This window comes from Rhinolophus ferrumequinum, chromosome X (genome assembly GCF_004115265.2).
Source record: "Rhinolophus ferrumequinum isolate MPI-CBG mRhiFer1 chromosome X, mRhiFer1_v1.p, whole genome shotgun sequence".
Classification (NCBI taxonomy): Eukaryota; Metazoa; Chordata; class Mammalia; order Chiroptera; family Rhinolophidae; genus Rhinolophus; species Rhinolophus ferrumequinum.
The window spans coordinates 34,239,622-34,261,077 of NC_046284.1; the positions used below are offsets into that span (position 1 = coordinate 34,239,622).

The window sequence follows — 21,456 nt, forward strand, 5'->3', positions numbered from 1 at the left end:
GGTAGAAAAAAGACTGCATTGCCTAGTAGTCCTCAGCAGGATCCTTCCTAGTGAGTCTGTGCTTGGGGAATCAGCTAGTTAATCTTTGCTGTGGAGAGAAATGGAGACTGAAATGCTGGAAAAATCACATTAGCAAAATTTATCTTTCAACCTTTTCCATATCTCCTTCCTTTGCTATTTCTGGCCTTACGTAGGCAAGTAACATCAGAAGAAGAAATTCCATCCATTCAAACTAATATGCTCTAAACTTCCATCTACACATAACCCTTAGTTTAAATAACTCAAAATAAATCATGGCTTGGAGAGCTCAACTGGCACCACATTTTTCCAGGTCTAAATGAAGATTCCAGGATCTACTTTTCCACTCTCACACTTTCAACAACATTAAAATAGACTTTACATTTGAAGAAGGGTTGTTCTTTCCTTCAAGCAAGCAAGTGCCAAGGTTATCAAATTACTACCCATGCTGCTTTATATCAAACATATCTAGTTCAGATAACATGTCAGAAGGCATCATGTCCTTCTAGACAATTCCACTCAATGATGGCATTATTAAACCTAGTGGTGTGTATACCCTGGATTTTTGGGGCATCAAATCAATTCTTTCTTTCTCCTTTGCTTGCCCCAAAGTAAATCTCTTATGTCCAAAGGAGCATTGTGAGTATACTCAAGGATAACCCCATCTGGTCTTGTTCCAGCTGCTCAGGAACCCAGATTCACAGAGGGTACAAATTAGTTTGGAGGGCTTTAGGGATGGCCACAGATGGGAAGAATCTCTTCTACAATTTGGTTTTGACTAATTTTATTCCTTTCCTCCACTCACCAATCAGCTCAGTACTACGTTTATAATAGCTACCATTTATTGAACATTTACTATATGCCAGGCATCATATAGTAAATATTCTACATGGATAATCTCAACTTTCTAAGGTAGTTACTATTATATTCACCTTCAGTTCATAGATGAGGAAACTGAGGCTTACAGAGGTTAAGCAATTTGCCCAAGGTCATATAACTAGTAAGAGAAAGCACCATGATTCAAATGCAGGCAGTCTAGTTTAGAGCCATTCTTGGCCCTCTGGTTGCTCTCAAAGTAGGAGAAACAGTCTTCTCCTACCATGTTTCCCCGAAAATAAGACCTAGGCAGACAATCATCTTTAATGTGTCTTTTGGAGCAAAAATTAATATAAGACCCAGTCTTATTTTATTATAATATAAGACTGGGTCTTTAGTATAATATAATATAATATAATATATATAATATAATATAATATAATATAATATAATATAATACTGGGTCTTATATTAATTTTTGCTCCAAAAGACACATTAGAACCGATTGTCCGGCTAGGTCTTATTTTTGGGAAAACATGGTAGGCAAGGGTCAAACAGCAACCCCTTGCTCCAGAGTTAGGTGCAAAATCCAAGGGCCAGGAGTGAGAATATAAATAGCTAGGCAGCTCCAGGTCTCTTAAAGAGGTTAAGAGAAAACTCAATGTTCTTCATTGTTTTATTCTCATGTTCTATAGATCTATAGGCAGTAGAAGGAAGAGCTGGGTACAGTGAGAGTTAGAACCAGAAGGTCAAAGGATACCCTTAGTAACTCTTGCACAAAGTGGACCAAACTCTTGCAAGAGGCTGTGATATTTAGTCAAACGGTTGACTAGATTCAGAAATGTATCAGAAGTAGGCCACTGTGGAGCTGTCATCATCTGGATGGCAAGAGACTAAAATAATTATCACATGCTAAGTGTTACCAGGAAGGGGGAAGGGCCAGGGAAAGATATATGCAATATGTATGTGCCAGGAAAGTGCTTCCTCTGGAAAAGAATAGGCAGTATGGAGTGCCTCTCTCCCCAGTTTCCTAGGTTCTTGACTCTGGGACACAGAGAAATTGCACTCACCAATGGCCCTGCAGTGCCAAAAGAAACAAAGGGGCTCCCTCCAGTGGGGACTTGAGCAGTTCCTTGCTGCTTTTCCCTTGGTGGCAGTCCCATTTCTAAGAGCAGCTCTGGAGCCTTGGTTGCAGAGCCTGTAACCTGGGTTGTTGGCTAAAGTGTTTTCTTCTGAATGAACCACCAGAAGACATATGAATTCCTCCTGAGCTTTTTGAAAATCAGGGGAACTACTTGTGTACAGTTTAGATAATGAATTATAATAAAGGAACAGAAATGATGACTCATATTGTGATTAGAAGCAGAAGAAATTAGAGATGAAGGGAGTTTTTTTGGTAATGAAGACCCTTGAAACTGTAGTCTTTAGATTATGTAGAAAAATGTATCTCTGAGTTCTTTGCCCACAGCGTATTTGAGTAGCTGTTGCTCACAAGAGATAAACTGGGTGGGCAAATTTGAATGCATGAGTGAGAGATCTAGGAGGTCCAGGTGGTGGGCTGGTGATCTGAAGGGGTGCTGTGATGGCTTTCATGGCAGAAAAAATATATTGGGTTTGAGAAAGAGCTGAGGACTATAGAAAACCTCAGAAGGCAGCTGTTCAGGAAGGACATATGGTCCCTAAAGTGACAAGTAATTTTACTTTTTAACTGAAACTAGGTTTCTGTTTTTAGGACAAAAAGCTCAAAGGATTTTAAACTAATGATTATACTGATAATAACAATATTCAATATATGCCAGGCACTATTCTAAGTACTTTATGGGGATTGGTGAATTATCTTGTTTGAAACTCTCAACAACCCTATGAGGTAAGGACTATTATTATCCCCACTTTATAATTGGAAAACTTGAGGCACAATGATGTTAAATAACTTGCCCTAAGGTCTCACACCTAGTAAGTGGAAGAGTTGTGATGTGAGCAAGGATAAGCCACAGCTGGCTAGAAACACTTTCCAGTAGTTTAATAGATTCAATATTTTCATCATAGTCATATAAAAAGGCAGAGAATAGATGAATATGAAATTTCTAAATATAGAAGGGCTTTGTTTCAGATGATCATTCCTCAGCATGAAATGAAGTGACAGTTACCAGAAAGAGACGTAGTAGGAATTGGACAAGAGTTAATGCTGTCAAAAATGAAAGGCTCCTTAGAGATCATCCAGAAGAACCTCTCCATTTTACAAATTATAAAAACTAGAACCAGAGAACAGAGTGACTTGTCCAAGGTTATCTAAGCAGTTGGTGGCAGAGTTGAGACTAGAGCCCAGATCTCCTAATTTCTGCTCCATTGCTCATTCCACTATACCCTTAAATCCCCTACAGCTTTTACTGCTCCCCAAGGCCATAAGTAACATAGTATCGCAAATGTTATATTCTCCACGATTTACTTTATAAGACTTCAATATAAATTGTGTGGCATCTGAAAAGTCAGACAATTAAATTCGTAAACTTTCCACTATGTAAGTGCATGGTGGAAAGTTTGTGAACTTAATTGTTTGACCTTTTCATATATGTCTGAATCTATAACCTTGGGGTGGTCAGTTACCCTTATTGGGAAATACCTAGTATAGGACTGGTTATTTAGCAATTAAAAATTCTAATCAAGAGGTGGTTCTACAAGTACTTCAGGTATCTTTATCTCTAATGAACACCAGGGGCTTTGCTAATTAATAATAAATTTCTCATTGGTGAAATCAGTAGTGTTCAAGATATGTGGATTGGCTAGAAATATGGTAGAGGTGTTTCCAAACTAGAAGAAAGAGGATATAAGAATCTAAAAAGATCTATAGTGTTATCCCTCTGAAATGGTATCATAGCCTTATTTGTAAACAGTCATATGGGCAGTTACTAATAAGGATTGTTAGCTGCATACTGAAACTAGAATACTGTTTTGTCTGCCTCAAGTGTAACTTCATGCAAGGTGCTATTGGAGCACCTAAAAGGAAAGGGAGCTAGACTTGACTGATCCTACATAACAGGCTGTCCAGTTATTTTTATGCCCGTTTACCATTATTTTAATGAGAAACAGAATTTTGTCTAAGGCTTACTTTCATACCTGGTAGTGAGATTATGCGGACAAGACCTATAGCCCTCACTCTAACTATGGCAGGCTACTGATATCCAACAAAACATACCTCATGATTGTGAATGACCAAGTTGGCTTGGGTCAGTTTTACAACTCCAGACAACTTTATTTTGGATCCCAGTCTAAAGTTGGTGAACCTCTTTCTTGGGGTATATGGGAAGCTCCTACCCTGGGTGCATGTTAGTAGAGTCTTACTTAACCCAGCAACTTCCTAGTTATGGGCCTGGGATTTGCATGTACCAGCATCTAAGCAGTTGTCCCCATAGCATCCCCTAGAATTACCTCTTCCGACCTGCTGAGCACTTGTTAATGACCCTGTGTCAGAGTTCTGACCTTGCTGCAGGCCTCAGCTTTGCCTGGGGAAGATTGGTTAGAGTTGAGCTGGCACTCAACCATGAAAGGCCACTGGATATACAGTGTATGCATGTAGGGCCCATAAGGATGTGCACAAAACAGAGAAGGTTCTGCCCTATTGAGGTACCTTGATGTCACATGAAGAGGAGAAAGTCTAAATAGGGTATTTACTAAGAAGAGTTTTTCTCTCTATTGTTCCCAGTAATTATAACTACCAGTCAATTGAGATTGCCTCAGTCAGTAAATTAGCTGCTAGGAGGAAGTCGATAGTGTAGCTTAGAGATCAGGAATTTGCACCTTCCACCTCCTACCACCCCAAGTCCTGTTGCAAATGTTTTGTTTGTCCCACAGTACTTTAAAAAAAAATTGAATTTGAAAGTCTTGAGGTAAGGCTATGGACTCTCCAGAATGCCACAGGCCCTACCACTCCATACCTGGACCAATTTCTACATTTATATGATAGAATTGGCCCTCGTAATCATTTCATATTTCAATCCAAGTTGAAATAGAGTCTGGACTCTATACACAGGAATATCTCAGGTAGAGTCCTGGCTTCACTAATTAGCCAGCTGTGTGACCTTGAGCTAGTTGCTTATATTTTGAACCATGTCTGATTCATTTTTTTTAATATAAAATGGGGATGAGAATGCCTCCTTTCTAACGATGTTGTGATGATTTCATGAGATAAGACACGTAAAATGCTTAGTGCAGTGTCTTCCACATAGTATGGGTTCAATGGATGGTAGATGTGGTTATTATTAGCTCAGCCCTGGTTTTAAATACCATGTTTCCCCGAAAATAAGACCTAACCGGAAAATAGGCCCTAGCATGATTTTTCAGGATGACATCCCCTGAACATAAGCCCTAATGCATCTTTTGGAGCAAAAATTAATATAAGACCCGGTCTTAATTTGGGGGAAACATGGTAAGATGTAGAATAAGTTACTGACTCCGGGTGGTGAGCATACAGTATGATATATAGATGATGTATTACAGCACTGTACGGCTGAAATCTATGTAACTTTACTAACAATTGTCACCCCAATAAACATTAATCTTTTTTAAAAAAAAGTGTTGATAGCAAGGATGGCACAATGAATGCTATATACACTGATTGTAATACATCTATTTTTAACAAATGGGTTGGCATTTGCCATGACATCTAGTTTATAGCATGGCTAAGGACCAATCATTAGCTAACAAAGAAGGGAAGAAGCATTGTCGAAATAAAAATAATTTTCTTGTTTCTAATTACCATCTCAAAGAGGATTTTTGCTTTCTTTATCTCTGAGATTGTAACTTGAGACTGGTCTCATTTCTTTCAAGTCTTGGATTTCCACCCTGAGAGCCAAACTCACTAATGCTTACATGGGCCAACAGCACCTCACTTACTTACAGAAGTAACATATGTGAAAGTGCCTGGTGCAATGCCTGGTGCTTATTGGGCATTCAACAAGTATTCAGTCTGAATCCATTTATTTCTGTTCGCAGTATCAAGGCTTATTAACCTAGTGATTCCAAAAATGAGTGTGTATTAGAATCACCCACAGAGCTTTTTAAAAAGGCCTATCCTTATGTTTTCTGATTTAATACATATGGAGTGTGACCTAGGATTCCTATGTTTAATAAGCATCACTGGTGATTCAGATACAAATGGTCCAAATAAAAAACAATACTGTTTTAAACTAAATAACAATTAATTCGGAAATAGCAATGAAATATGAGAGTATTTGAGAATCTATAACAGGTACTGGCTGACTGTGGCTGTCAGTGTCCTTTCTACCTAAAATTTACAAAGGTGTTCATCCACACAGAGACCCTCAACCACATTTCCTCAATTACTCCTCTGTGGACTGGGCCTTGATCCCTTTCTGTCTCATCAATTGCTGGGAGCCTGATCCCTTTTTGGTCAGCTGCAAGGATGAGGGCCCTGGTTGTAATGAGTGATTGGCAAGGTAGATCAGCCAATCATGGATAATTAAAAGCGGACTATTTTTCATTGCAACATTTTCTTAAAAGGTTAAAAAAATTCTTACCACCCTCCATCACAAACTGATTTTACTTCTGAAAATATCCCACAGTAATTGTGAGGAATCCAGAGACTGAGATCACCAATTGTAGCAAATAATCATGCATGACAGAGGCAACAGACCCATCAGAAGAGTGTGACTTGAAGGGTCAAAGACAACTAAAATCTTAGTGAATAAACTACCAGAGTTTATCCATGAAGGTCAAATGTTGCAAAATCGGCATTTAAGGTGTATTTGAGGGACTCTTCCTCATCTTCAAGGGACTCTCAGTGCCTCTTGAATGTGCATCATCCATTTGGTGCCCCACTTCCTTGGACAGGTGTCTTGTTCTGGGTCACTCACCTGTCTTGGAAAGCCTCCTCTGAGGATCCTGTAAGGTAATAGGTGGTAATCTGATGCAAGAATTCTGGTAGAACAATTAATGACTGATAAGGATTTAACTCATTCCAGATAGCATGCTTACATTTTAGCACAGACTTTCAGTGCAGTAACACAAATAAATGAATTCATGGAATTTCAGACTAAAGACAGACTGATGGGGGGCAATATTTTGGGTAATAAGTTGCCATTTGGCAGTCCTCAAATGATAATGGATAAGCTTTTAATGACTTCACTGGAACAGTCCTCAGCTCAGCAGCTCAGATATGTTGGAAAGTGATATTACTTCTCTTCCCTCCCCTCTACCTCACAATGAGTGTCTGGCACTGGCCTTGAAAATGGAGTCAATTTTTCAGGATCTTAGGGAACCAGAATTTGGATTGTGTTGTACATCTTGTTTTTAACCCTGCTGAAGGGAAGTCAGACAGCTGAGAAGCAGATGCTACGTGCCTCCTTCTGGCATGCCTTGACCTAGAGAAGCAAAGTGGAAAGGCAGTTGGAACTACATGCTCTCTTGGGCAGATTGTTTCTAAAAGGGACACTTTTGGGTGTGGCAAGAAACCAAGATACAGCTGTCTTGGCTGATGAGCTACCTTCCATCTAAGCCTGCTTTCTAGTCTCCATTTCAAATCTCTACAAAAAGCAACTCTACACAGATGCTCTCATCAGACATCTAATCATGCCACCTACAGATATGGCTGAAACAGACACAGGTTGTTGGGAATATAGTAGGGACATCCTTGAGTCAGAATAAGCCAAATGTGTCTCTTACAGAACCTTCTGTGGAAGGCAAGAAGGTACAAATGTAGATAAGAATTTGTTAGGGAGAGCTGTTTATTTTAGTAGTCACTCTCTGTGCTCTGGACTATTCTTACTCAAAGTGTGCTTTGAATACCAGCAGCACTGGCATCACATGGGAGCTTGCTAGGAATACAAATTCTTGGACCCCATCACAGACTTATTGAATCAGAATCTTCATTTTAACAAGATCCTCAGGTGATTGATGTGCACGTGAAAGGTTGAGAAGTGTTGTTCTAGACTGAATTGTGCCCTATAGGGTTAAGGCAGGGGTGTCCAAACTTTTTTCAACGTTTTTCACCAAGGGCCATATGCGGTAAAATACACAAACAGCCGGGCCACTCATTTGAGGTGAAGTACGTATTGCCTCACCTGGTTTATTTAAGTAAACTAAATATATTTTTGGAATTTGCTTTGGGCCAATTAACAATGGATCATGGACCGCAGTTGGCCCACGGGCCGCAGTTAGGACACCCCTGGGTTAAGGGGTCATTACCAGCTATGTTTCCTCTCCTCATCATTATCTTTGCTCCTGTGCCTCCTCCAAATAAGGATAAATGATTGTTCTATTGAGGGCAATTGCTAAAGAATCCACCGGCAGTTAGGAACTGAGAAGGGAGGTCCAGACTGAGGGATATAAACATTTACTTCTCTGACCAATGCTCAAATGAAAATCCAGACAAGAGTATTCTGGTTATTTCTGTTGGGAGGGAAGCCAAAATACACTTGAGACAAGGCAAGGAAAGGATGGAGAGAGTCAGGAGAAGACACTGCTTGGCTAGGCTTCCAAGTCCCTCCAAAACTATCCATTTAACATCTGTAAAGGGGATGCTTCCTCATAATCATTGCATTCCACATGCTATCCCAGGGAAAGACAATTCAGTCTGAGATTCAGCTTCCCTACTACCCCTCTCTCCTCCTCTGACCTCCTTTCCATGCCAGTGCATCTCCTACCAATGCCCACATAGGCATATTCAGACTCTACAACAGCCTGCTGTTGTTTTGTAATACATATAAAAGTTTACACTTCCTGAAAACCATATTATTGAGGTATGATTGACATACCAACAAGCTGTACATATTTACCTCCTTAAGAAAACGAATTCCTATGAACTTTGGCTGCTTCTCAAATTACCCCAAAGGCTTTTAAGTTCAACATGATGTAGCTTCACCTGCCCTATGCCTTGGGTGTACTTACACCAAACCTACCATGTACAGGTAGATTTTTACTTTGGCCTGTAGAAGTCTTCCATGACCAGAGCCAGGTAATCTTTGGTTTGGGTGGAGTGAACAGCCACTCTGTGCGTCATGTCCAGAAACACCCCCATTTGAGTATCTTTCCTTGAAATTGAGGCATTTTGGTTTCTATAACAAGCACTCCCCTGTTAGGTATATCAACCCACTTTTCAGTCACTTTCAGCTAGATTCCTATACTAGATAAAAAGCTATCACCCTCAAAGTAGAGTGCAGGCCCTGAGGAGGATGGACCAAGAACAGAGATATTCTGATGGAAGAGCATTAGGCCTACAAAAGTCCAGAGCAGGAAACCATTCTTAGGTAAGTTTATTGCAGATGGGATGCCAGAATCAGGGGCCAGTCAGTTAGAGTCCAGCAAAATGGCATAAGCTAGGTAGACACAGCACGAGGGGAAAATAATGGCAAGAGAAGAAGAGGTAGAAGTGTGAGGAGGACAAATCCTGTCCATGTTAACCTTTTGCCAAGTACTGACCTCTTTCAGGGGCTACTGCCCTAGCTCAAGGCTCATCCTACATATAAGCTCAGGCTATTTGTAGCTGTTTGCCCAGAGCCCAGACATTTCCCAAAGAGGAAGGGAGTTCCTTTTGTGTCTTTACAGTTCCCACAGTCCTGCTGAAGTATACCTATCACCCCTAGCTAGGGTTTTAATTGCACCCTCCTGTGGACATTTCATTGAATTAGACCCAAAGTATCAAAGCCAAAGGAAGAAAGTTGAAGCTTGATTTTTTAAACCAGGTAAAGTATGCAGATAATTTTCCTGACCTTCTGAGAAGATAGAAAGTATATGGAAGTTCCTTCAAACATATTTGCAGTCTCAATCTAAGAAGTTTAAAGTTAAATAATCTGAATAAGCATGTTGTTCCTCTCCCCCAAAGTTAGGAATTCTATCTTTTAAAATTCTTGCCCTCTCTTAAAATTCACACATCCTTTTAATCCTTTAGCCAATTGTATAAAAAGGACAAATCTCTTATCCACAAAGGAAGACTAATAACGATGCCTTGGAAGCTTCAATTATTTTTTAATCTGTTAAAATGAAGCCATCCAATCACCTCTGACTATCCATAATAATAAAATTTAAAAATATACAGGGAGCCTAAAATATATAATAAAAACCTCAACCAGCCCCCACTACTGCCATTCAATCCTGGGGGGTAGGGAAAGAAATGCAGCATTAAGGAAACAACCTCTGATGGAGGCAGAAGTGAGGGATATAGAAAACGTTTCATTTTAAGGAAAAAAGTTAAAATTGCTGAGTTGAAAAAAATGTAGCTTATTTTGCAGTAAGCATAGAGAAGAAAACAGTTTTCTTTGTTCCTTCCCCTCAAACCCTTGCTGTCTCCCCCATCCCCCTTAGAAGATCAACAGGGAGGTGCCTTATAGGGGAGATATACACATTGCTCAAAGCTCACCTTTACAGTCTGCTGATTGTCATCTATTTTTATGGCCCAAATGAACAGCGTCATTTTTCTCCCTCCTCTCCACATTAAAAAAAAAAAAAAAATAGATGAAAAAAAATAATAAACCTTGTGAGAAGGGGACTTAAATCTTTGACTGGTAGCACTGAGGCAACCTCTTACTGCTTCAGTAGGCTAATCCAGCCGGCCAGAGGGGCTGATAAGTGAGCTAAGCCAGTGAGCTTATTGAAGACCGGCCAGCACAGAGCGGAGAGGGAGAGCAGCAAGGGCGCAAAGATAGGGAAGTGCAGCGGGGGGTAGGGCTGGAGCTGGAGGAGTCCACGTTGTTTAGTTTGTAAAGATCTGTTTGAGGGCGGAAGCCATGATACTGCACGTCTTCACCCTGGTTCCAAATATTAAATGAAAAGGACAAACACAAAACAAAACAAAACCCACCAAAGAGCAGAGAATAGTCCTTTCCAAATGGACTTAAACAGTTAAATGGATCCTGACAATTAGATAATTAGATTGTGACTCTATGGGCAAGAGATGGAAGCCTGCCTCAGCTAAGTACACTTAGTAGCAAAATGTGCTGTTATAAAAGCAGTGTGCTCTCTGTTAGCAGGTATATTTCAAGTGGCTCAGAAAAAAAAAATAAATAATGGAATAAAAATTTGCAGCTGATGAGTTAGATTTACCCAGCAAAATGAATTTTGCGTGGGGCTCCATTAGAGCCTGTACTCCTAAGTCCCACTTTCAGTCCCACCATCACTTGTGCCTCTATCAACAGATTTTTATTTAAGCCAATGCATTTAGAGCACAATTCCATGGCGAATAACCTTTAAGGTTACATTTTCCTTTCCCTTGCTTCTTGCAAACAGTGCGTAATCCATGAGCACATTTGTTGGCTGTAAAGGTGTACAACAGCAATTTTTGCAATGACAGTGCAGAGAGGGAATATGAGATCTGTGTGCTAATGAGCTGACACTGCAGAGGCTGGGGCGATGTAATGTGGAGTGCACTACAAGTGCACAGCAGCAAGACACAGGAGGGGACTTCAAGAGAATTGGAGGCATTTCCTGAGGAACCAGGGCAGCAGAGCCCCACCAATGGGACCCAGAAGTCCTTAGGTGTTTCTACATCTCCAAAGCCCTAAAATGATCAACTCTGTTTTTCAAAGAACAGACATGTAATTTAAAATGTATGCAAATCTCTTTTCATATATACTGATTATGTGTATATGGGTGCTGTGTGTGTATGTGAGTGTATGTATTCTGAAATCATAATATTCACACCATCCTTCTTTCTGGGGTTATCTAGCTAAATTGAAAAGTAAGGCAGCAAACTCAATTAATCTCTGTGAAATGAGAACATGTGTTCCAAATCAGATGAGTCTCCTTGATAAACTTCAATTCACCTTTGAGCTGAAATCCCAAATGAACCACCTTTCAAAGCCAGAAAGGCTTTTATTGGACTCTTAAGACACAATGAAGTTTGAGTCTGTCTTTAGCAAATCTCTTGGGGGTTGTGCCAATATATATATATATATATATATATATATATATATATATATATATATATATATATTAGTTACTGGTGAAGAAACTGATGCCTGGGATTCATTGCAGGGAAACCTTCTATATACACTGTGGGAAAGGATGTGGAGGAAGAGCAGAGAGCAGGGACACAAGGAAGGCATTACCTTTTATTTATTCTTTTGGTATTTTTTTACCTGCATAACAAAAGTGTGTGCTGCCCCAGGATTGAGGGTGCAAAAAGATCATGGGAAGAAATCAATTCTAGTGCTAGGGGAAACTGAAACTAGAAATTCTGAATAGGAACAGGGGGAAGTTTCTTTAATTTTTGCCATCCTATTCCATATTGAACAAGATAGCAGAGGTGGGTGACCAGATTTGGACTTATCTGGGGTTTTCTTAAATTCTCCCTATGCCTCCAGGGAGGGGCAGGTCAGAGGATACAGGGGTCTTTTTCTCTGCACAATAGTGCAATCTATTGGAAGAATGGAAACTGGGATCACCTGCCAGGCTCCAGTACTGAACTAGTATTATTGCTGACATCTGAGATATGTGATCTTCCCTTCCATAAGAAAAAGAACAATTAAGGGCAGCGGAGAAATGAGATATACTTCCAGGGCTTTCCTGGCCCTGTGAAATTGTTTTCTGCATTTAGAGACTATCATATCAGACTGTGGTTAGACTAGTCATCTTCTCATACTAAGCTTCTAGGCAGCAGCTGCCCGGAGACAGCTTTGAGAACAGGCCCCCACTCAATGATAGTGACATTCAGAGAAGACTGTTTCCAGGACCAGAGAAGATGACAGCTTTCCTCCTCTGTCTTCTGAGCTGTAAAGCCTGAGAGTGCAACAGGCAGCTGGGTACACATCACTGGTTTCCGGATATTTCTCCTGTGTGTGTCAGTGTGTGCATATGAGTGTATTTGGCATAACTAAGGAAAAAGGCACCTTTTTGTTTCGTCTTTCTTGTTGCTTAGTGAGCCGCACCTCTTATCCCACATTTTCAAGCCCCAAATCATAAACCAGCCTTGTAAACTTGCTAGCGGAGGCGCTGTGGATTTAAGGTGCATGTGAGTGTGGGGGGGATTGATCTCTTTTCTTTGCATGGTATTGCTCTTAGAGGTAAGGCATTAAGGCAATGCAATATAAAATGGATAACTGACTGCCTGTTCTCAAGCCTGAGCTTTTCATATGGCAATGATCATTTCCTGATTGCTCCTTGAGTACAGGATTCCAATGGCCCTGAGCTGGAGGGTGTCAATTTGATTTGACCATAAAAATCAGAACTAAAAACCTTGGAAATCAATCATTTCTGAGAAGTCAGTTGGCACTCTTATTCCAGTCCTCATCAGAGGAAAGACACTAAAGTCAGTTGAAATATTATTTGTTAATAACAAATAACTATTTGTTATTAACAACAATAAATTCTGTTAGTTTCACATATTTGGTCTTAAATCTATTCTAATTGATCCTTAGGAAGCTGCATTTGAACATCAGCCTCTTGACAAGATCAGCGCTACAAGATTAAAAGTCAGCTGTGTGTTGTAAGTGCTACAGGGACAGGCTGGTATTACTGAAATAAGATGCAAAGTATAGACAGACATTTTGTAACTTTCACTCTTAGCTGAAATTAATAAGTTCCTATTTTCATCAATGTCAGAAAGGCAAAAAATGTCAAATACAGAGTATCTCAGAACATGTTCATATAAGGATCTGTACCTTCAGCTAAAATTTTCTTAAAGGTGATAATTGTCACATTTCTTGCAAAGTACTTCACTCCCATCTCTTTGACCTAAGTGTTCAAATCCAAGGAGCCTGTGACTTTGGAGAACCTTTCAACAGTTTTTGGAAATCATATATCCTTTGAGACAGAAGAATTTGAAGAAAGTCATATATAAAATTTCACACAACTGAACATAAATTTCTCCTCTGAATGAAAGTCAGAAAACAAAAATCGCAAACTCTATGGGCCATAAAAGCAAAACATATTTATGCCATTATCAGCTTGTTGCTGTGAAAACTTTTAGTGAAATAAGCTTAGATGAAGAATTATCAGTCTTCTTCATACAACATTCCACTCAAGAAAAACCTGTATCCAACAGGCTGTCATTTGGGTTCCTGTGGTTTTACTTCTCAAAATGTCCCCTTTCCAGAGGAACCATCACTGGGGCACAACTAGGTATTTCAGAAATGGGTTTGGGCTGATGAAATTCCTCCTTTTTGATATTCAGTTTCCCAGTTGCAATCCTTCCCCTTCCATCATTTGCTCTGAATTAAGAACTGTATTTTCCTTAACAATGATGGGATAAACAACAGAAGGGGAGACAAAACAAAAGCAGCTTTCCAAATAGCCATCTAAGCACTTTCTTCTCCTTTCTTCTCCGTTTGCCCAGCACTCATCATTTGTAATCAGACTGTAGTCTTATCAGAGCCTATTAGAGCTCTCTCAGTAAGAAAGGTGATATTCTAGGACAGAAAGAGGCCAGGGAACCCAGCCTGATCTGTCCTTCAAGGTCACTTGTTTGCAGAATTTCTCATATTTGGCTCCTATCTATTATGCAATTGCCAAATTCAGCTCATTTCTACAGCCAGGCAGTAGCTTTAACAGTCAAATAATGTACATCCTGAATTGACTAAATCAAGAGGCTTCTTTTTTTTAATCCCATCTGAAGAAATTTCCCTGAACAACCACGCTATTTTTTCTTTCCCTTTTGTCAGAAAAAAAAAAAAAAAAAAAAAACGTGTGGGGGAAGGAATGCCAGTTTAGCAGAGAAGAAAATGAAACTTTTACATCAAACATTATTCACCACAGAGTTTTGTGCACTGCCTGAAGTCCCTCCCACAGCAGGATCTTCTTAAGTTGATTTATGCCGCATAAAACCTGGATTGACTAGAGCCTCTATGTCTACTGAGGCAATCACCCCTCCCCCGCACATATGCAGACCCCCAAGCCCACAAACAAAATGCAAATCAGGTCCCAAAGGGAGGAAAAGCAGATCTACTTACAAGCATTAGTCACAGAGAAACTATTGGAGGAATCCAAGTGATCTACGTGGTAATTCAAATGGAAGGGCTTCTCGGTGGTGTTCTGGTTGGTGTTGTATAACTGCACGGCAAAGCGGAAAGCGCTGTGCTCCTGCACCGTGTTTCTCATGAAAAGTCCACCTATAAGCAAAAGGAACCGATATTTGGCTTGTGTCCCCCCAGGACGGGTTAGAAATTGGGGAGCACTACAGATACGAGATACCTCTCGATGGTACGTGTGAGATAATGATTGATTTTCAACCTGTGTGTCTTTCAAGACTCTTGTGAACACAGATTTTGGCCAATAGAAACCTGGTTTTCCTCTAGATTGAAGAGGAGGAGGAGAGGCTGGAGAGAAGGGGGAAAGGGAAAAGAGGGAAGAGGGGGCTGCTTTAGAGTAGAACGAGGGAACCAAGAGTGGGACTTCACTCTTTCTCAGGCAGTGGCTTCCTCTCCACTGCCCCCACTCCCGACTCACATCTATACAAGATGGTTCTTGTTTTCCTGGCGCAAAAGGAAAGGTTGGGAAGAAAGACAATTTCATTATTCTTGCTGCCCCATCCTGTTCCCCATAGCCTCCCCCCACCCCCACCACCATGACAATACAGGGGTTTGGTTCAGTAATGGCAACAATTCTAACTTCTCGACTTGTAAATACAGACAGAAGCTGAGAGAACTCCCTCTCAGGGCCAGGCAGCCGGGCTCCAGACAGACACAGCGGCAATTCATGAAATCGTGGTCTGCGTGACTTCGCGGTTTCCTGGCTCACTCAGCTCCTTGTCTCTCCCTCACTCCTACTTCATCCGCCACCCACCCCGACTCCGATTGATGTCCGGATCTGGGGGGTCCAGAGTGGGTTTCCACCTCCCCCAGCACTAGCCTGTCTCGGGAGAATCGGAGACCTGGGACAGGACGCACCGGGCCGCGTTACGCGCCCTGGCGCGGCCAGACAGGCAGGATCACCCTGGGACAACTTCCAGCGGCGGCACACACGCCATGGCAAAGTCCAAAGCAGCGAGCGGAAAAGCGACGACTCTTCGCCCCTTTGCAGCCTCCCAGCCCCCTGCATGCCTCCCCTCCTCTCCTCATCTAGGAAAACCCGCAGTCCACTCCCCTTTCCAGCCCCAGGAGAGCCCTCTCTTGTGCCAGATGCTCCCCAGACCGGCTAGCTCTTTGGGGCTCAAATCCCCGCGATTCCTGCAATGTCCCCGTCCCCAGTACCCTCCCCAGGCCATGCAGGACAGGGACCCGCGGCCGCAATAGCCACGCCAGAGCAGTGGTCTGGGATGCAGGAGAGCTTGGCCCGACAGGCTGCCTAGCTTGTGCTTACCTATGCTGATGGTGTTGGGGAATCCTCCGTGAGAATGACCCAAAAGCCCCAGGACTAAAAAGAAGACCGCCCGGAACACGCTTTGCCCCATTTTCTTCTGCCTGGCCATGCTATACCTAAAAGGAAGCTGACAAGAGCATGGGCACAACTCGGGAGTCGTCAAAATAACAGGAAAAGGAAAAGAAATCGCCGGTTCTTACAGCTCCTCCCTTCAACTTGTTCTCCCTCACTCTTCCTTTCCACCCTACACTAGTCTTCCTCCTCCACCTCCTTTCCCTCTCTCTCTCTCTCTCTCTCTCTCTCTCTCTCTCTCTCTCTCTCTCTCTCTCTCTCTCTCTCTCTCTCTCCCTCCCCTCCCTCTGGCTCCCAGGCACTCTCACACCCCCTCCCTGCCCCCCACACCTCACTTCTGTCTTCACACTAATCTGGAAGGCGGGTTCACTGGCTGCAAGCTCGGTTCGCCAAAGCGATCTCTCTTCCTATCGGAGAGAGAGAGAGAGAGAGAGAGAGAGAGAGAGAGAGAGAGAGAGAGAGAGAGAGAGAGAGAGAGAGAGAGAGAGAGAGATTTTAAAGAAAATCCGAGACTTCTCCAGAAGATGGTGGGTCTAAAGAGGGGGGGAAAGGAAAGAGCGAAAAGGCTCAGCGCTTGTGAATTGGGCTCTTCCAATTGGGCGGGTAAGAGGATATTGATCAAAGTTGATCTGACGTGGAATTAAAGCCGCACACCGCTTAGTTCTACTGCAAACTGCAGCCCCCGACTGCAAAGCCTCGGCGGCGCTGGCGTTTCTCAACACTGGAGATGGCATTAATAGAAATACACTAGTCCTCACGTGGACCAGCCTTCCAAGCTGCAACCGGCCCTTTAAAAAAGAAAGAAGGAAAGAGAGAGAGAGAGAGAGAGAGAGAGAGAGAGAGAGAGAGAGAGAGAGAGAGAGAGAAGATGCATTGTCTCCGCCTTTGTATGTCCGTCTTAAAGAAGGGGTGGGGGTGGTTAGTGGTTACTCAGGAGTCTTTGTAGAGACTAGCAGAAGCAGTTCCCATCACAATGCGCCCTAACATGCTGCGCATGCCCGGTCCCTGCCGCTTGGTTTTTACAGCAGAGATCCGAGGGCGAGTGAACAAACCCCCCCCCCCAACCCTCACAGCTCCAGGAGGCGAATACCTCCCCTTCCAAAGTGCAGAACCGGGTTGAGGTGGGGAGGGGGCAGTGATGGGCAGTGTGGGGCTGACTGCTTTGGATGAGATAGAAAATTATGTGCTTGGAGGTGGTAACTAAAAGGTTAATGAAAAGGATGCTCAGTCTCGCCTATGAAGGAGGAGAGAAGTGAGAATGAGCTTGAATGAGATGGAGATTGAAAGTTAAGGTTGAAAGAAACTATCCTTAGCTGCCTTGTTTCCTTGGTGTTGCCTATGGACATAGCAGCTTAGGCCCCTGACTGATGACCCCAGAAGGTTACCAATTCTCCCCCACTCTTCTTTCACTCTGTGCTAGAGGAGGAAAGAATCTTCCAAGTCAGGCAGTGCAGCTGGATCTCAGTTGGGCGCGGTCCGCTCTATAACATCTTGTGGATGAACCTCTTGGGTTGTAAACTCCTCTCCCTAGCCCCTTTCTCCAGTGGTGAAAAAAAGGCAGCCTCTTTATCTTCCAAGTCTTTCACTCCTACACCAGTTACTCTGGAAAGAGAAAGGTTTTATCCATCCCTACACCAGCTATTCTACTTTTCATATCCTCTCCTCCTGGTCTAAGTGGAAAATGAACCTGCTGCCAGTGTACAGCAAACTGGTATACGTGGGGCAGGAGATATGGGGCAGGGCCCAGGGGCCCAACTGGTACACCGATTACTCCAGAACTTTGGATTAGGCGGGACATAGGTTGGAGCCTAGAGCAGAAAGTTCCCAAGCCCTTAGGCAACCAGAAAAATGGTTCTAGGCTCTTCCCAATTTTTTACCCATTTGACAATGCAAAATATCTTCCTACCTGACCGCCATGGAACTCTTTTGTCTCCATTTGCTAGTCCATGGCTAGAAATGAGGGATAAACCTGGGAGTCATAAGACACTGAACTTGCAAGTGGTTGAAGCATTGGGACAAAGGGGGTAGCAGAGACTAGGTTAGCCACCCCTTGTCAAATCTGAGGAGTGAGATAGCATGATTCAGAAACATAGGCTTAGGAAGCAGGTCCAGGTTCAAGTCTACATTCCATCACATATAGGCAGTGTGTGACCCTGATTGACTTTCTTAATCTGAACCCCAGTTTTCTCATCTGCAAAACGGGAGTATTAATATTTCTTTCCCTGTAAAGTGATTGCAGATTAAATAAGGATTAAATAAGATACTAGATGTGAAAGCATCTAATTCAGTGCCTGACTCACAGAAGAATCAATAAATATTAATTTCCAAACTCCCTTCCCTGTTTCTCACCTTTTAAAAGTGCCCTTCTGTCCCCTCTAAGCTCCTCATGCTGTCAGCTTCCCCTTTCTCCACTATCTCCCAAACCTCAGACTCTGCTACCATGTCTTTGCCAGTGTTTCACATCAAAATCTTCCCATCATAGTTCCTCAAGAGCCCTAGGAGACAGGAGAAAATCTGGTAGATGAATTTTTACTAAGGTTCTAATGACAGGCAGTGACAATTTAATATTAAAAATGACACATTTAGAGAACCTATATTCTATGCCAGGCGCTATATGTTCCTTCTTTTATTTTTTTATTTTTTTATTTTATTTTTTTTAAAGTTATCATTTTTTTTTAAATTTATTTTTAATTTATTGGGGTGACAATTGTTAGTATAATTACATAGATTTCAGGTGTGCAATTCTGTATCACAGCATCCATAAGTCACACTGTGTGTTCACCACTGTTCCTTCTTTTAGATAACATAGTTGCATTTTAATAGGAAACCTCAATGCTTTGACCCAAAGGAATCATTTTAATAAGGAGTTTTAGTTTTCATTTCAGATGGGTGGACAATACATTTTGGATGGAGACATGTGTCTTTTGGCACACTTTACTTCAATCCTGAAGGAAGCTAGGTCCTCGTCCATGCTTTGCCAGCCATGAGAAGAGGTGGACAGAGACATTGTGGCCACCTTCACTGTCATTTGGCTTGAAAAGTAATGGGGGTGGGTCAGCAACAAAAGATGAGAGGAAGAAAGGTTTTTCAGTACCTTTGCACTTGAAAATCCCCAATTGAATTAATCATTGTAAATGGCACCCATCCCTTCCGTTATTAGACTCCCCTGCCTACTACCTTTTTTCCTCTCTTTCATTTGCTGACACTCTTTCAACTTTTAGTTGTCAGTGACAGAACTTGACGGCATTAGACTAGTCCCATCTAAGCCAGCAGGAACATAGTGGTGGACTAGGCATATTGCTGTTTGTTGCAAAGCCTGTACAATGCATGTAAATTCTTTAGCAATTGATCCTTTACCCAAGAAAGCAATGAGCAACTTTCTGAACTTCATCTTTTGTTTTCCAATGAAGAGCTAGAAATTTTACTAGCAACATCATAGCCACCAGAAGTTGCCAAGAAAGCCCCAAAGCTAGCTCTCCCTCTGTATTTAAGAGATATCCCCGATGGATTCAGGATTACCTGATAGTATTAGGACCATGGTTTGCACTTTTAAATGAACACTATGTTACACTTTAAGCAGCAATAAAATAATTAATTTTGATTCTTATTGAGAAGTTATTTTGTGTTCTGTCATGAGGTGGTTAGCCAGACCACAAGAAGGGACATAGGAGAGGTGCAGGAAAACGAACTTTATTATATTCACAGGTCTTAGAGAAACAGAGTTACCATATGCCATGAAGGAGGGAACATTAAAGGAGCAGGCTCAACCAAGCAGGTGAAAATTTGAGAAAGAGAGAGAGAGAGAGAGAGAGAGAGAGAGAGAGAGAGAGAGAGAGAGAGAGAGAGAGACCCATGGGTAAGTGCTTTTATTGGGGGTCAGGAGTCACGATAGAGTACACAAGCAAAAAGCATGAGAGAATTTCATTGGTACATTTGAATGTCATTGGGTTGTATTCAGGGGAAGGCAAGAAGGGCATCTTGTAGCAGGGTGAAACTTCTCACCTGGGTGAGATGCTTACAGCCTGTTTGTGGGGATGTTGAGGCAGCAGGAAAATATGAAGTTTTAAGATTTATAATACAAAAGTGAAAATAGTACTTCTTTTAATGAGGTTTCTGTTTGTTTCAGATTTGGGATAAGGGAACTTGTGTAGCAGAAAGAAATGTTGGTCAGTGGAGTTTGGAGAAGGGATCTATACCATACACAGAGTCATTATTACTAATGTAATACCTTGCAAATAAGCAAAATATCAACAGAACTCATCCTGATTCATTGGAAGGAAACTGCTATCCCCTTAAAGATAATGAAACCAAGATACTACAGGCATACCTTGGAGATATTGCAGGTTTGGTACCAGAACACCACAAATAAGTGAGTATTGCAATAAAGTGAGTTGTAATCTTTTGACTTGTGGAGGGTCTTGCCTTCAATTTGTAAAAAAATACATTTGTGTGAAAGGGGATTCAAGATGTCAGAGTAGATAAATGCTGTTCTTGCCTCATTTTGGGAAAACATCAAAATTATAATTAAATTATAGAGCAATCAACCTGGAGAACCATCAGAACTCTAGCTGACCAGAAGTTTTATAACTAAGGATATAAAAAAGAAGCCATGTGGAGAGTGGTAGGAGGGGCAGAGACATTAAATGGGATGGTTCCAAAGCTCCATGTGGCAGATGAAAATTGGGAGGAATATCTAAGCCACTGAGGTTTCTCACAGAAGAGCAAGGGACCACAGCCTCACACCAGGCTCCCCAGCAAGGAGTACTGGTATTGGGAAGAAGAGCCTCCACAACATCTGTCTGTGAAAAACAGTGGAGATTCCGACCATCTGAGTGGGATTGAAGGCTGCAAGAATTTGCACAGACTCACTCACAGGCATTCACCCTGTGTTCCAGCAGAGGGACAGTGACTCGGGCAGCATTGGAGACATAGGGGGAAAGACTGAGTTGTGTGGCTTCAGGGAGAAAACTGGAGGGACAGTTGCCATTTTTCCTATGTCAGATCTTCCTCCCTTGTAGCCAGCAGGTGGGTGCCATCTTTCCTGTGTTGAGCCCTTGCCCATGCTCATGGCCAAATCTGAATCTGAATTGATCTGGTGAGCGCCACTTGCTCCACCCTGGTGACTTACTGAGATCCTGCCACAACCAACTCCATACCACATGAGGCTTTATCAGCAGCTGAACATTATGGGACCTGGCAGCAGGCCTCAGAGTGTCCTGGCTTTTTTGTGGAGTTAACCCAGACCCAGTACTGTTCACAGTGTAGCCTCTCCCACAGGTCTCCATGTCCAGCACAGGCATCGAGCAA

General features: G+C 42.1%; 1 protein-coding gene across 9 annotated transcripts in view; it reads right to left on the bottom strand.

The window, feature by feature from the left end:
* The window catches only part of GRIA3 (glutamate ionotropic receptor AMPA type subunit 3), a 555,596-nt gene extending 538,897 nt beyond the window's left edge, over positions 1 to 16,699 (bottom strand). For 3 of the 9 annotated variants that reach the window (XR_004423667.1, XM_033112270.1, XM_033112267.1), the window contains exons 1-2: positions 16,078 to 16,427; positions 14,730 to 14,888 (exon numbers count right to left, since the gene is read on the bottom strand). Coding sequence is in view for 8 of the 9 variants with exons in the window: in XM_033112270.1 (XP_032968161.1) it covers positions 14,730 to 14,888; positions 16,078 to 16,186 (268 nt within the window). In the remaining variant the exon portion in view is untranslated. Of the gene's footprint in view, positions 1 to 13,442; positions 13,585 to 14,729; positions 14,889 to 16,077; positions 16,455 to 16,479 lie in introns of those variants that run through there. The other 6 variants (XM_033112265.1, XM_033112246.1, XM_033112264.1 and 3 more) reach the window with 6 other exon arrangements.
* Positions 16,700 to 21,456: the final 4,757 nt, after the last annotated feature.